Source organism: Pinus tabuliformis, chromosome 6 (genome assembly GCF_031772625.1).
Source record: "Pinus tabuliformis cultivar Carrire ecotype Pingquan chromosome 6, CPIR1, whole genome shotgun sequence".
NCBI classification, from domain to species: Eukaryota; Viridiplantae; Streptophyta; class Pinopsida; order Pinales; family Pinaceae; genus Pinus; species Pinus tabuliformis.
The window spans coordinates 1,218,708,167-1,218,724,152 of record NC_142292.1 but is presented as its reverse complement, the minus strand read 5'-3'; the positions used below and the strand labels follow the sequence as shown (position 1 = coordinate 1,218,724,152).

Here is a 15,986-nt window from a genome sequence, read left to right as displayed (position 1 = left end):
CAGCAGTAGTGTCATGGTTCAGCCGAAGCAGCAGTCAGTAGCACTGAGTTCAGCGGAAACAGAGTATATGGCAACCAGTCTAACTAGTTGTGAGGCTATCTGGCTTCGCAAGATGTTGTTTGGCTTATTTGGTCAGTCGTTGACACCTTCAGTGATTTACTGTGATAATCAGAGTTGCATTAAACTCACGGAAAATCTAGTATTTCATGATAGGTCAAAGCATATCGGGATTAGATATCATTTCATCAGAGACTATGTTCAGAAAGGAGCTGTGAAGCTTGAGTATATTTCCACTGATCAGCAAGTTGCAGATATTCTTACCAAAGCCTTACCACGGGGCAAGCATGTCTACTTCAGAGACAAGATGGGTGTGGTGAGGAACACCTTCCTCGGTAAGAGGGAGTGTTGAAATTTGGTACCGGAGGATAGGTGGTTCCCTTAGGCTTTGATCTTTGGCCTAGGGAAAAGTGTCCAAAAGAATTTAATTTTTCTCCTAAAGTGACTTTATAATTTTATAAAGTTAAATCTAATTTAAAAATGACTTTAAGTGATAAAGTTACTAAGTCTAATTTTAAAGTGACTTTTATAAAGTCAATGAAAAATTAGAAAGGAAAAGTGACTTTGGAAATAAATGACTAAGTGGGTCTTTATTAAAGTGGGGTGAATTAAAAAAATAAAAAGTGAGATTTAAATGAGCATTTAATCTCAGCCTTAGATCTCAATCTATTTCAGCCATTGGATTTAGGGATCACCCAAAAGTCACTTGGATCACCCAAAAGTCACTTGGGGTTAGATTAAAGGAGGAAAAGGAGGAAAAGGTCATTAATTCTTTCATGAGCAGATTGAGAGAAGGAGAGCAAGAGAGCAAGGGAGATTTCTGGACAGTGAGTTGCGGAGTTTCAGCAGCGGAGTTTCAGCAGAGCAGAGTTTCAGCAGAGGGGACTATCAGCAGCGGCGGAGGAAAAGGTCATTAATTCTTTCATGAGCAGATTGAGAGAAGGAGAGCAAGAGAGCAAGGGAGATTTCTGGACAGTGAGCTGCGGAGTTTCAGCAGCGGAGTTTCAGCAGAGCGGAGTTTCAGCAGAGCGGAGTATCAGCAGTGGAGTTTCAGCAGCAGAGTTTCAGCAGCGGAGTATCAGCAGCGGAGTTTCAGCAGCGGAGTTTCAGCAGGGTGGAGTTTCAGCAAGTCTGTACAGCGGAGTTTCAACAGGGCAGAGTTTCAGCAAGGCGGAGTTTCAGCAAGGCTGAGTTTCAGCAAGGCTGAGATAAGTTGTAAAAGTTTGCTTGCTGATTTTTGCTGAATATTTCTCTTACTGTAAAAAGGCATTTTCCAGAAATAAAGAAGAGCTCTCAAACTGGTTTTTCCCAAGAGTTGTAGAGGGGTTTTCCAGGGTCACATTGACCAAAAATCTCAGTGTTTACATGTGTTTTAATGGCTGTTTATTACTGCTGATTTTTATTTCTGCAATTTCCAGCATTCTGTAAAATTTCCAGAATTTGTGTTTTCAGCAAATTTATTTTTTCCAGCTTGTTAAATGTATGGTCATGGGAAAGGGCATTTAACTATACGGGAGAAATAAGGAGAAACTGAAAACCGGGGTGGGAAATGAGAAATTTCTACAGGAGATCCTCTCTTCAAGGGAACATTGGCACATATATTAGGGAGTGCCCTAGCCACATGAGAGACATGGCATTGAGTCATCATTCCAAGGAAGATAAAGACATATAGCAAGGAACAATAATGTTTGATCAAAAGAAGTATTACCTATGTTGCATGAGCTTTGAGAATGTGAGAATATTGGGAATGTGGATACAAGCATCTGGAAGACTAGAAATTTCACCTAAATTTATAGGAAAAAGGGGGGATGTGAGTAGCAAAATTATATTTTAAAATAACAATAAATAGTTAAAAAATCTAAATTTTACAACACTTTCATAGATAATATAGATACTCATTTAACAACATTATTATGCATGTATTTTGTAGTTGAGTAGAAATGGTTGTGATAGCAAGTATCAAATTAGAAGTTATAACATTGATTAAACATATATGAAATTTTCAATTATATAATTATAAACAATTATTTTTAATATACCTAAATCACATAATGTTTTAATATAAATATAATTTATATAAATAATAAATATGTTAAAATTTTAAATATATAAAATAATTTATCAGTTTATACTATCACTACTTACGTAACATGTTACTATTATAAAGCATATACACTTATTACAAAAGAACATCATTCTAAAAAAAGATTGTTTTCAAATATGCATAGGATCACTACTCCGATAACTTAGCCTTTAGTCTCGGGAAATTCTTCCAACATTGGCCTAGGCTTCAATCTCCCTGAGTCCCTGCAAATGACAGAGACTCTTCCATAGACTAATGCACAAAAGCATCTCCCCCACCCCCCAACTCGGCATCGATTCCCATAACTAAACCTTCAATCTCTGGTCAATTCTCTTGACGTTGACTTCACCTCTAGGCAAACCATGATTGAAAGAGATTCTTCCAAAGACTAATGTGCAAAGGTAGTCTCCCCACTCAATAACGGTTCCAACAATTACAATAGATAAATGACACATAGGCACATTCGATGTAAAGAATAAAATATATAAATAATATAAATATAATGTAAAAGATAATAACCATAAATAATAGTTAGTTAAGTTAGTAATTAGGTTGAAGAGGCATGTCTAATAGGACATGACTCTTCATGAAGAGACACTTGCTGGTATATAAGCAAGCCTCTCGTTCTCATTTGTAAATCATTCATTCTATCCTTATTCATTTTAATATATAATATTTATATCCTAAATGCTATCTTGACATTCCAAGTCTTTTGGATTAATTAATTTATAGAAGGAACTTTGTTTGCTTCATTTGGTATCAGAGCAGTTCGGTCCTCTAGGTTGCTTAACCGGTGCACAAAGCTCGTTCTCCGATCCAAGTCTTTGGCAATTGACTCTTCGTCAAATTTTATTGCTATTGCAGTTCAAGCATTTCGCTAGATATTTGGGGTTTCTCCGTCTCGCTACCAAGCCTTTGGCTATATATATATATATATATATATATATATATATATATATATAACAAAAATAATAATAAAGATTATTAATTAAAAAAAAAGTCATATAAAAAAAAGAGATTAAAAAAATATAGAAAAAAAAATCAAATTCAAAAAAAGAAAATAAAAAATAAATAAAATAAGTGCATAATAAAGATAAGAGGAATCTTTCCAAGTATATTTAAACTTTTTACGTGGAGAAGCTTGTGGTTTTAAAAAACAACCCATGGTAATTGCCCATGGTATTTTAAAAAGTTAAAAACAAAACAAAAACAAAAAAACAAAGGAATATGTTTTACTTTTTACGTGGAGAACATTTTAACGGAGGTTTTAAAAACAACCCATGGTAATAGCCCATGGTATTTTAACATCGTGACCGTGTCATATGAAAAGACGTGACCTTTATATTTATTAAGTGGGGTGACATTAAAAATTTATCAAGGAAGTAATTAAGTATATAAAAAAAGGACCAATTTATTATTAAAAAAAAAGAAGTGAAACTATTATTATTATAAGATAATAAAGTTATTTTGAAAAGGGGTCTTAATATAAAGAAATACATACATATATAGAGGGCAACAATATAAAGGAGTATTTTTTTAATAAAGGGTATTCAAGTTTTAACAATCCACATTAAAGGAGAATATTTGAAAAATATATATAGAAGAAATAAGTAATATTTTATAATAAAAAATAGCTCCAGTTGACATATTGTTTACATAAAAACATCAAGGCAAAAATGGAGACTAGTAATGAAAGGTTTCCTAAAACCTATAGTACATGTGTTTACACACTATTTCAAATCAAAGGATCACTCGCAGGAAGAGACATCATAATCTCTATCTGTCCTGCTAAAAGAAGTAATTATGTTAGTCCTAAATTTGCTAACCAATTGGTGATTCCTAAATCAAATATAGTTGAAACAATATTTTTGGCAAACAATATGACATAAGCAATCTACACTTAAGTAATGGAGATTACACTTTTACCTCACAATTCACCGGGAAAACCTTATATTCTAACGATAGTGACATTGTTTTGGGATCACCATGGATGGAAACTCTAAGTTCCTTTATTCTAAATACAAAAAAAAAGTTTTTAACATTTTCTTACAAAAAGAAGAAAATAACGCTCCAAGATTTTACACTGGAACCAAACTCAATAACGCCAGAAGATATCTCAGATATTTCAAAAGTAATTTCTAAAGCAGGTAAAAAAGTATTACAAAATATGCAAAACGAAATTAATAAAATCATTGTTGATAAAAATGAAGAAGTTTCCCGACTTAAAAACCATAGTGAAAATTGTTGACGCAAATTAAAAAACTTAAAAAGGATAAGAATTCGTTAGAAAACCAGGTACAACAACTTATCAAGAAGGAACCATCAAATGTAGGAATTCAAGTTGATGACAAAACAACAAATACTGATCCAATGAATATGACAACTCAAGAAGACAAGACAGTGGAAAAAACGACACACGTAGATGTTGCAGTTCAAACAATGAACATCCCAAGTGAATGTTCCATAACCATCTCAACAACATCTTTGCCAGAAGAAAATATAAAAATTGGCACATGCCCAATAAGGAGGAATCAAACCAAAAAAGTTCCATATTATCATCTGAATCATGAGAACAAACGAATCAACCATGCTACGTATCGGTACCATTCAAACCAAAAACAACAAACTGATGTTCCATATAACAGTGACGTAATCTCAATCCAGTCTTATGCTAACAAGTCGTTACAAAATTCCAGTGATCAAAATACTACACAGAAGATTAATCTAGGATGGTCTGATCCCTTCTCAGTGCAACAATCTTGTTTGTCACTAAGAAGATCCTATCAACTTGTATCGACGAGGATGACTATTCCGAGATAGAAAGACTTTCGAAGCCGAAAAGGAGATCAAGCCTTTTTCATCGACAAGCTTTGAGGACAAATCTTTTTGAGGAAGGAGGCAATGTAACAAATAAAAATATATAAATAATATAAATATAATGTAAAAGATAATAATCATAAATAATAGTTAGTTAAGTTAGTAATTAGGTTGAAGAGGCATTTCTAATAGGACATGACTCTTCATGAAGAGACACTTGCTTGGTATATAAGCAAGCCTCTCATTCTCATTTGTAAATCATTCATTATCATTCTTATTCTTATTCACACATTTCATATATAATATTTATATCCTAAATGGATATCTTGACATTCCAAGTCTTTTGGAGTAATTAATTTATAGAAAGAACTTTGTTCGCTTCATTCGATAGCCACAAAGGGCTCCCACAACAGCATATTGCACTAATATCTCTTTCCCCAAGCCACATAAAAACAGGTTAAAAATAAATTATCAATGGCGTGTAGGTCCAAAGGTGAATTGTGGACTGAACTTTACTAAATTTCTGCAACACAAAGACTTAGTACAAAGGAAACACCAAGGGAACTGCTCCCAAGCTCTCATTTTCATAAACTAGAAGTTTACAGAATACTCCCACGATCCTGAAGCTGTTCCCAATGAATCGGGGATGTTCTGAAAGAATTCCCAAGCTCGGAGAAATGCAAAAACACCAGAACGAGTTAAGGAGATGTCGGGACCGCTTCCTATGCAGTATAACTCATGAGGGTACCTTGCAAGAGAGGTTGACACATGGCACCAGAAGCTTGTTCATACATTTTTCTCCAAAAGGAACTAGATATAGAATCCACTTGACATATTTTACTGTAAGAGAGGTTTGGCCTAAACGCGATATAAAGAGAAGACCTCTCATTTGTAATGCACGGTTGGATTACATAAAAAAAATCTTTGAGCCTAGTTAAATATCTTGTTAAATCATATTGCTCATTGCTGGAAAATCCACAAAAATTCTGTTGTAGTAGGGGTTTCATTTTAGGGCAGCTTTGTCATTGGATAAGGGTTTTGGGTTGACGTGATTCCTAGCCATTTCCTTTGTTGTTTTCACCATCGAGCTGAATAATCTTGCTGGTATCATATCTTTGAGAAGTATGACATATTTTCAATTTGTAGTAGAATCACCCTTTCTTAGTAATGCATGCACAAAAGTAGATTATCTTGGAAGATCCTACATATTATCAGTTTCCAGCAGTCTGTCACAGCATTCATAGATAAGTTTTTCCATGTTATAACTCACTACCTCCATTCACCTTACCTGAACCATATTAGTAATCCTCTAGACTCAATTTTCCCACGTTGGATAGGCATATTCTCAGTCCACCATACATTCGATTTCCAAAGATAATCTTATACTTAGAGATGCCCCCTATGCCAAAAGAGAGCCAGCCAAAGTAAGAGAAAACAAGACATTGTTGTGATGGCATTGAGTTTGAACAACCCTTTTTAGTTCCCCTAATGTTGCACTTGTGTTTTAGGGATTTACAACTTAAAGTGTGCTAGTTTGAGGCGTACAACAGCTATGTTCAATCCATCCTAGAGGGTAGGGCCAGTAGGGTTCTGAGTGGTGTTGTTGAGTGTGATCAAAGGAACCAGATATCTCTTCCTACTTCACTTGATAGAACCTAAGTTTAGAAAGCATATTTTCATAATACATTCAACAATTAACAAAAAGACCAATATGACACGAGGAAAGATGGAATCCACCCATATTATAGCAATATTTATGCCTAACAGGCATGTCCAATGTTGATTAATCCTTACAAGAAGGAATGCATGCAAACAATTTCATTTTTGGAGTCAAATGTGAAGAGACTCTAAAAGAACAAATGCTTCCTGGATTCAAGCATCATACCTTGCATTTTGTAATTGCTTTGGATGCCTTCTACCTGCCCCATCATGTTGTTCTTCAAGATTATTGATCTCAAGGTTTTGAAGGTGCCCTTCCAAGTCTATAATTTGGCGCTTTAACCTCTGTAAAACAATAAACTTAAAATTAGAAAAAGAAAAAAGATACAAAATATTAAACAAATTGATTTAGAAAGAAAAAAGGTTTCCAGAAGGCCAATTTACAAATAGAAAATAAGATTAAGAATATTATAAGAATTCATGGCCCAACCCGGTCTTCTTTCAATATCCGTTGGCGCTTTGTCTCCAGCTCGGGATTCAACTTTTGACGACTCCGTAGATATTGATATTGGATATCTGTAGCTTGCTTAATAATGCTTTGCATGTAAATTCGCCATGCATCCACTAACAAAATGCAAGGAAACAAATCACACTATTCATCGCTATCACTTCAAAGAGGCATAAAGACAAACCTAACAGAAATCAAAATCCATTCAAACAAATCTTTGCAACAGCTAAAAATTTCATGAAAGACAAATCTCTTATAGTTTACCTTACATTTAATAACATGGAAAAAAATCAGATCACAAAGTTCAGTGCTTTCACCTAAGAAAGGCATAAAGACTACATTGACTAACCTAACAGAAAAAAAAATTACTTTAAACAAACCTTTGCAAAAAATTCAGAAGTCTTGAAAAAACTATTCTCTTATAGTCTACCTTGCATGTAATAATACAAAGTAAAAATCTTGAAAAGTAATATTCTTCCCCTATTTTGTAGAATATAAGTGCATTAATAACTGGCTGTTATAGAATGATGGCAATTTAATCCTCTCTTGATGATAGCACAGAAACTAGGTCCATAACTCGTAATCAATTGATCAAAACAAGGAAGGCGTTCCATTTTCACCATATTCCTTGAAAAAAAACTAAAACCTGTTGATTGGAGTAGAGAAATAAGGGTTTTGCTTGCCTAGGTGCTAAGGCTAGTAGAAGAACCCATAAGACAGCCACCTCAGCAATATATTAATTATTTAACTATTCCTAAAGTTAGACTTAGGAAAAATTAAAAATTCCTAAGTTAACTTATGATTTAATCTTAGCCCTTGATCACAATTTAATCTCAGCCATTGAGAAGGAGATTAGGGTTGAGATCAAAATTATAAGAGGAGATAGAGCGAGTTGGTGGCAAGTCAGTTGAGCACAAGCAGTGTGTGTCAGATCAGCGAAGGAAGAGCCGAGGGTTTCAGCAGATCGCAGTGACTCAGCATCTGAGTAGAAGAAATTGAGTGAGGGTCAAGCTCTTATAGCCCCAACGCAGTCTTTCTATTTGCATGTGCGCACAGAAGAGGAGACTTGCGCTCACACGAGTGGACAGATTAGTTGATCTCCACAAAAGTTTTGCAGATCGAACGCGCAGGAAAGGGGATCGATTTATTTGGTGGGTGATCAAGTGTTTTCCTATGATAAAAGGGAAGTTTCCCTTGCTGTAAAATTCACGAAGAAAAATCATTTTACTAAAGAAAAATAAAAGACACATAGCATTGCAGGTTTTCCCCGGAGTTGGGGTTTCCTGGGTATATATGTGTTCTATGTGTTGATGTGTTTGTCTTCTGATTTATTTTCCGCTGTGCATGTTAAGTTAGAAAACTCAATGTATTTGTGATTTAAGTTTCCATAATGCAGTTATTTGTATTTCTGGTTTTTACACTTAGAAAATTGTGAATCAGTTTACTGGGTTTTAAGGAAATCTAACATGGTATCAGAGCTCAGTTTTTTATTGAAGACCAAGCACAGATTTTATCTTCAAGAGCAGATTCTATGATTCAGAGGGAGCGAGTTTATCAGATCAATTTGGCCATTATGGTTTTTGGGCAATGCACATTGTTTCCGGCAGTGTGATTTGTATTCAACAATTCGATTTGTCAATATGGCATATCAGGGTCTCAGATTTGAAGACAGATTGGACGGTGCGTCCAACTTTTGTTCATGGCATGAAAGGATAGCAGTGGTGTTGGAGGAACAAGGGGTTTGGGATTTTGTTAATAATGTCCCAACCAGAAGGAAAGTAATTAGGGTAATGCACAATTTAGCATTAGTAATTAAATAGTTCTACTTTAAGGCTTCACAGGCAACCACACTTAGATATCTACCTCTGAACAAAAGAAGAATTATTTCGCATGCAGGAAGAAAAGGCACTCAATATCATCACCAAAGCATATCTTATATGAAAACCCAACCTTGCATGGTCTTGTCACGAAGATTTTGTGTATTAAGAAACTGCTCCTCCAATCTTTCCTGAATAAAAGAAAATGTCAGATTGTTAGACATTGCACCTGAAGTAAAGCATTTAAAAATCAAATATTTTAGACTGTAGAGGCATCATCAATTTACAACTACAAGTAGTCACATTTCTTCTTCTTTCTTTCCCATCTAACTTACATCTAATATATCAAAAAGGCGAAAAAAGTTTTTCTTTCAGAACATTTACTTTGGCACAGAACTACCTACATGATAATAATAAATATTCATATCATAAACAAAATATAAGCATAAACGTTCTTCCAAAAGAATGTTTGGCATACCTAGACCATATTATTCAAGTTCAAGGGATGCAACGATTGAACTTGAGATCGACCATTGTATTTTAGATATAATCTCTCTTCAGCAGAGGGTGCAACAAAGAAAATAGCACAAACAATGGAGATGATTAAAGTCTAAGCTGAAGTAGTGTGAAGATTATATACCAAAATATAGGCCCATACAGAGATTGTTTTAAGATAAACCAAATTAACAACAAATAATGCCAACAGTGCTTGTGAAAGCACAGCCATTAAGCAAAGAGGCCTATTGACAATACAAATAAGCATTGCATCAACCAGAAGTTTCATTCAAAAGTTCTTACAAGAAGCAAGGATTGACAATGATATTGCTGAAAGTTGGTCTTTAAGCTGCACTATCAAAGTGTCTTACAAGCACAATGTGACAGGTTTTACTCGAAGCAGTACTGAGATGAATAAACTCAAAATTATTTATCTAATGTATTACAAGAGTTAAGTTGTGACCACGGTATTGTAAGTATCAGAAATGCAGCCCTGTGGCCAGTTGCTTATAAACAAGCAATACAACTATTAAAAAAGAGCTTACAACAAATAGCATAAACGTGTTAAAAAGAGCACAGAAGGAATAAACTAACCACAGAAATATTCACAGTTGCTTGGCATTCTGTTATTCCTATGATTTATCATAAAAGCATTTTTGAAACTTACAACTAGACAGCTAGTATAGGAATTTAGATTTCATATACACATGAATACAAATGGAGAGAGAGAGAGAATTTCATATTCCTAAGAAATTATGGCATGTGAATCTTGAGTAATTACTGTTAATTTGACATCTCAGGGACAAATTCCCTCCTTTGGACAGCCTTCCTCATCCAAAGAAGACCCTCTTTGCCCTTGGAAGAATTTAATTTGGTCAAGGAAAAATATTATTTTTAATGAAAAACCCACAAGTACACAAAAGTTCAGGTCGACCTAAAGTCATAATTGGGTCTCCAAAGAAGCATATAAATACACAACAAGGCAACCTCATTTGGACATCACATCAACACATCTTCTCTTCTCTCTCCTCTTGTGATTGGTTCATACAGGTCTGAAGCAAGGTAGCCGAGCTCACATGTGCGAAGGGAAAAAGGGCAATCTGAAATTTCTGCGTTGACTTTTGTTTGGGCAACTGTTGACCAAGTTTGACTTGCCATTTTGACTCACTTTGACTTGGAAATTTTCGATCTTGGGAGGCCGAATTTTTCTGTGGAGGAACCGAACTTTTCTGGGCTGTTTGACTGGGTTGACCGCAGACCCTTGTCTGCAGTTTGAACACAGGTTTAACCACAAGTTCTCTCTCCTTTGACCAAGCTGTTTTTGGGGTTGTTTTGACTTGACTTTGACCAGCAAGGAAGGCCGAATTCTTTGACTGTTGACCAAGCTGATTGACTGCTGAATGTTGACTGGTTAGGGCATCTTTGACTACTGTTGACTTTGACCAAAAATTGCAAACTTTGACTTTGGATCAAATTTGACTCCATCTCTCATTGAATATTGGTTAGTTGAATTGATTGGTCAAAGTTGTTGTCCTTTGATTCATTATTGGATTGGAATATTGTATCTCTCTGCTGAACATTTGATGACAATCAAATAGAAGAAGAATTTGCAAAGGGTTTTCCCCTTGTGGGGATTTTCCCTGGTCTTTGACCAAATCTTGTGTCTCGTTATTTGCTCTTCACTGTCTTCTATTGTAGATTGCATTTACTGTTCTATCTACAATTGCTATTTATCATTGGAAGATTAAATTTGATTGATAATTGAAGAAAAGATTGGGCTAAGTAATTGTACTAAGCATAGAACAGTGGAAAATTAACAATTACCTTGGATGCTTTACAATTTTCTGAAAGTTTCTTGATTCCATCCTCAATGTTCATGACTAAGTGCTTTTTGAAGGATGCATTGCTTGCTTTTGAGACCATTCTATCTCCTTCAATATTTGACATAATATCGTCAACTTCTTTTGCCATATTTCTCACCTACAATGAAAAATCAAACTTTTAACTATGTTATAGTTAAGCACAAAAGAAAACATGTTAAACACAGAAAACACCAAGTCTTACTTCAAACCTGAAAACATTGAATGACCACAAGAAGAGGGTCAATTATTTAATTCATGCGAAGAAGATAAGTTAAATTATAGTCCCAGAAGCAGTAAGCAAAGACAAAAAACAAAAAACAAAAAAATTCAAGAAACAAACTTTACCTTTTCAAGCTCCCTAGAGAAATCAGCCTCAATCTCTGAGATTCCAAAAGGTCGGCCAGTCAACTGAACATCTGCCTTGGATGCACCTGATGGCTTCAAAGATTCTGATTTCTGCTGCATAATCGGTTGGCCAGTTGTACGTCGAGAAACTTCTGACAAGGGAGTAGAAGAAACATTTTGCTTTTGCTCCAGACTGAATGGCACTAGCAGACAAAGATGTAGTTGGAAAATTAGTAGAACAAAAAGCACCAACAGCTCCCGGGAGGTTTGACTTTCCATGATAAGCATCCTTCAATCCTCCTGAACCCATTTTTCCACCTGCAGTAGAGACTGACTTCGAAGATGATATACTTGAAGTTGAGAAATGTCCACTGGACTGCACAGACCCTTTTCCTAGAATATTCATATTTGAAGGCCCAGTTGAAACTGCTTTATTAGGAAAAGTACTGTTTAAGTTGCTCATTGTCGAAAAGCTAGTTCCAGACTCATTTGCTCGTGTAGAAATGGACTCAGATCTTGGGAAAGCCCCAACCTCTGAACCACTTTTATTTGGGACACATGCAGCAGAACTTGCAAAAGTGCTAATTGTGTCTTCAGAAAGAGAGGTTTTAGGTATAGTTTGAAAAAAGGTACCTGCTTCACTAGAAAACATTCCAGCAAATTTTTGGATATCCTGCCTTTCTTGGGTTGATTGCTCACAGAAAAGGATTCATCACCAGGCATTGGCTTTACAGGACATTAGACTTTTTCAATTGAAACTTACTAAGATCTTCCACATTTTCGATATCAAGGACCTCGGTGCTGGCTTGAGGCATTTTAGCATTTATATCTGCTTCTTTTGTTTTGACTGTAATGGGGGTGGGTTTATCATTGAGCTCTGGCTGCAGCGCATCATAGGTTTTCCCCACCTTGAAATTCATTAGGAACTTTCACCTTCACCAAATCATGTTCATGCTTGCTTGCTTGAGAAATTCCAGAACTTGCATCTATTTCTTTTCTCACTGAAGTTATGGAAGGGGCTTTGTCAATAGGGATTGGTTTTATGACATCAGTAGAATTTCCAGCTGGAGTTATGGAAGGTGCTTTATCAATAGGCATTGGCTTTATGACATCAGTATCCTTTCCCGCTGGAGTTACGGAAGGACCCTTTTCAATAGGGATTGGCTTTATGACATCACTAGCTTTTTGTGGCTCAAAAGTACTAGAATATTCCACCTTAACCGTCTCCCTTTCCTGCTTATTAATTGGGGAGGGTTTTAGCATTTGAATCTTCTTTTGTTGCCAGCATCTCCAAATCCAAAGATGCAGAACTAGAAATTTTAACTTCGGAGCCTTTTTTGCCTCCCTCCGCAAATGAATGGGGATGGGAACATTTGCCGGTGCAAACACAACTTGAGGTACGTGCCATGTCTCATCAATTCTGTAAGTAAATTCAACAACTTCAAAATCTAGTCAACTTAAACAATATACATGAAATTGAAATTGAATTGTATTGAAATACTCAATTACCCAACTCAAAACTTCTTGTTGCATTTCCCAAGGATAATGAATAACCAATAGTGGAAGATGTCTCAACAACATCTCCAAAAAAATAGAACTTAGAAAATGCTTAACCACATTAGTTGGTTCAAAACATCAATCCTAACAATGTGATTAATCCGGAAGACTTATATCTACATTATGGATGACAACAGTCTTAGATCTAACAAGATATAACTTATTAAGACCTACTGACTCTGAGAGACAATGAGGAGACCTTTTGACAAGCATAGTACTTTGAAAAACTGACCTGGAAAAAGAGAATAAGTTCAGTTTCCCCTCAATGGTCATGCACAGCAAAACAGGACATGGAGCAAGTTCTTTCACTCCTCCATCATCTGTGGAAAGTGCTGTGTGATCTGGGAATCAGTGCAAGTTCTATCCATTGCAATCCCAACAATGATATTTGCATCCAAGTTTTCTGTTTCAACACTTAGTCAGATCATAGATCATGCAACAGATAGCTTAATGTCAAAAGAAATATATTAGTCCAACAGGTATGGGTATACTCTTGTCCATCATCCAAAAAAAGACTTACCCAAAGTTCAACACTGGGGCTTATTAAAAAGCATGCTATCTAACATGTCCTCAAACAAACTATCAAAGCAATCAAGGAATCCATCAGAATCCAATAATAGTTATGTCATTGTCCACATATTTTGCTATTATTCATCCAACTGAATCTGTATTATATACAATAAATATGTAGAAATTTAAGATACTTATGGGATATACTGAATAGATTTTATTTTATTTGGAATCATTGATACAATGCTAAGTTGTAGGAAACTCCTGCCATTTCCAACCCCCTCACATCTAACTGGGACTCTGTGGGATCTGCACATCCCCTAAAAACTAAGAAAAACACATCGCCAATAACAAGACAGAATAATAACAATTAAAAAATACAATTTTTATGATTGAAAAACAGCCCTACAAGGTATTTCCCTGCATTTTTTGAGTCTTTCCTTTGTTTCTGAACCCTGCAAGAACTACACCCTCCATAAATACAGTCTACCAACATAGCCTACAACAATGTTATCAGAACCAGACCAGTCATTTAACCAGTCAACCGCAAAACTGGGAACCAAACAAGAACCAAAGGAATCAAAATAAAAGATAAAAAAATAAATGGAGCAAAACAAACAATAGCCCAAAAAATACATAAATATACAAATTTTGTAAAAAAATAAAAAAACTGTATTCATGTGCATCCATATCAATCCAAACCATTATACACAAATATGAAAAGGTCTTGTATATATAGCAAGGTTGCATATAACCAAAATAGCACTGAATGCAATACATCTCTGAACCAAAAAAATGTCAACAAAGCTCTTGATGGCCTATAGAGTCCCAAAAAAATTCATGCTAAAGCAATTCCCTACATATCATCATAATCATTGCCTATATTGGGATTCTTATCATCAATATCACCTTCTAAGTGTTAAAATAAGATAAAAACAGCGTACATGTCAAATCGAGATTTTGTTTGAGTGATGGGTACATTTTTACTAGGGTCATGAGTCATGACAGAGTTCAAAAAATAAATATCCTGATATCCTGAAAATTGTGAAGTATGTTAAATTTTGAGTGAGATCTAAAATTCTACTTTCTCCATATCAAATCCAACGAGGTTAGAATTACTACCCCTTTTCTAGTAAGGGTACCTACATATTCATTGCAGTATTCTTAAACACCATTGTAAGCCAAGTTCACAATTCAAAGCTATGTAACAGCCATGTGAGGCACGATAGGAATCTTAAACCATGTGTCATGGCGAGTCAGTCTTATTTTGGTTGGACCATGGCTAGTCCCTTTGAGACCATTTCAACTTTCAAGATCCTTTCGTCCTATATAGGATTGGAGGGCCTTTGATGAGTGTAATGTTCTTAAACAGGAATGTAAGTGATATACAAAGCATGAAACAATCCAGCAATCAGAAAAACGAAATATACATTAACCACCCATGGAAACACTAGAAATAGAGAATTGTTGAGCCATTTCATTACTTCTTCAGGAGCAAATACAATAGTAAAATAGAATGGTGTACTTGGGTTTGTTTCAATGGACAAGCATGACAAAACCCAGGTGAGAAAATGTTGAACTAAAGCTGCTATAACTGCTGCACCAAACTGAACTACCATGCCCCAGAAAGTGCTATGTCTACTGACTTCGAAGGACTGGAATCACTGCTTCCCGTGCTTAGAAAATTATGAGATTTCAGCTCTTTGGCCTAAACCCAGAAAAACCCATGACGGAATTGGCCAAATGTTGACCTCGGAATTTTGCCCAAATTCCCCTTAGTTCCTCTAGCTGCTTGCTGAGTTGGGACCCCTGTTTGACCCCTTAGATCTGCCCAAAAAATTCTATAATTTTACAAGCGTGATCCTTGCCCAAAACCAAGAAAAACCAAGAAAGGGTTTCCCTTGGTTCCAACCTTCAAAATTGATCCTTCACAGCTTGGCCCTTCTCCAATTTCGAATTCTGTTGCAGTGACTGATCCTATCAATCTCTGCTCTCCCAGCTCCAACAATCCTCCTCAAATGGCCCTCCAAGTGATCTCCTACTACTCCCGACCAGCTCCAGCTCTACAATTCCTTCCTCTAGCTCCCAAGTGAGCCTAGTGATGGCTCTCTGCGCAGGCCCAAGTAACTGTAAATCGGACTGTTGGGATGCTGGCTCTTGTTGATTTAGGGTAGCATCGATGTGGCTCATAGCCATGAAAATTGGTGGGGAGCCTAAGCCACATGAGATCTCCAAGACCCAGACCAATGGTTTGGACAGATTCTAACCGGTTTGGG

At 35.8% G+C, this 15,986-nt stretch overlaps 1 protein-coding gene across 1 annotated transcript in view; it reads right to left on the bottom strand.

The window, feature by feature from the left end:
* The window catches only part of LOC149263081 (uncharacterized), a 118,916-nt gene extending 106,591 nt beyond the window's left edge, over positions 1-12,325 (bottom strand). Inside the window, 6 exon segments of the mRNA XM_089425738.1 lie at positions 6,843-6,961; positions 7,107-7,240; positions 9,075-9,132; positions 11,261-11,416; positions 11,644-11,829; positions 11,831-12,325. Coding sequence (XP_089281864.1) covers positions 6,843-6,961; positions 7,107-7,240; positions 9,075-9,132; positions 11,261-11,416; positions 11,644-11,829; positions 11,831-12,295 — 1,118 coding nt within the window. The 5' untranslated portion in view covers positions 12,296-12,325.
* Positions 12,326-15,986: the final 3,661 nt, after the last annotated feature.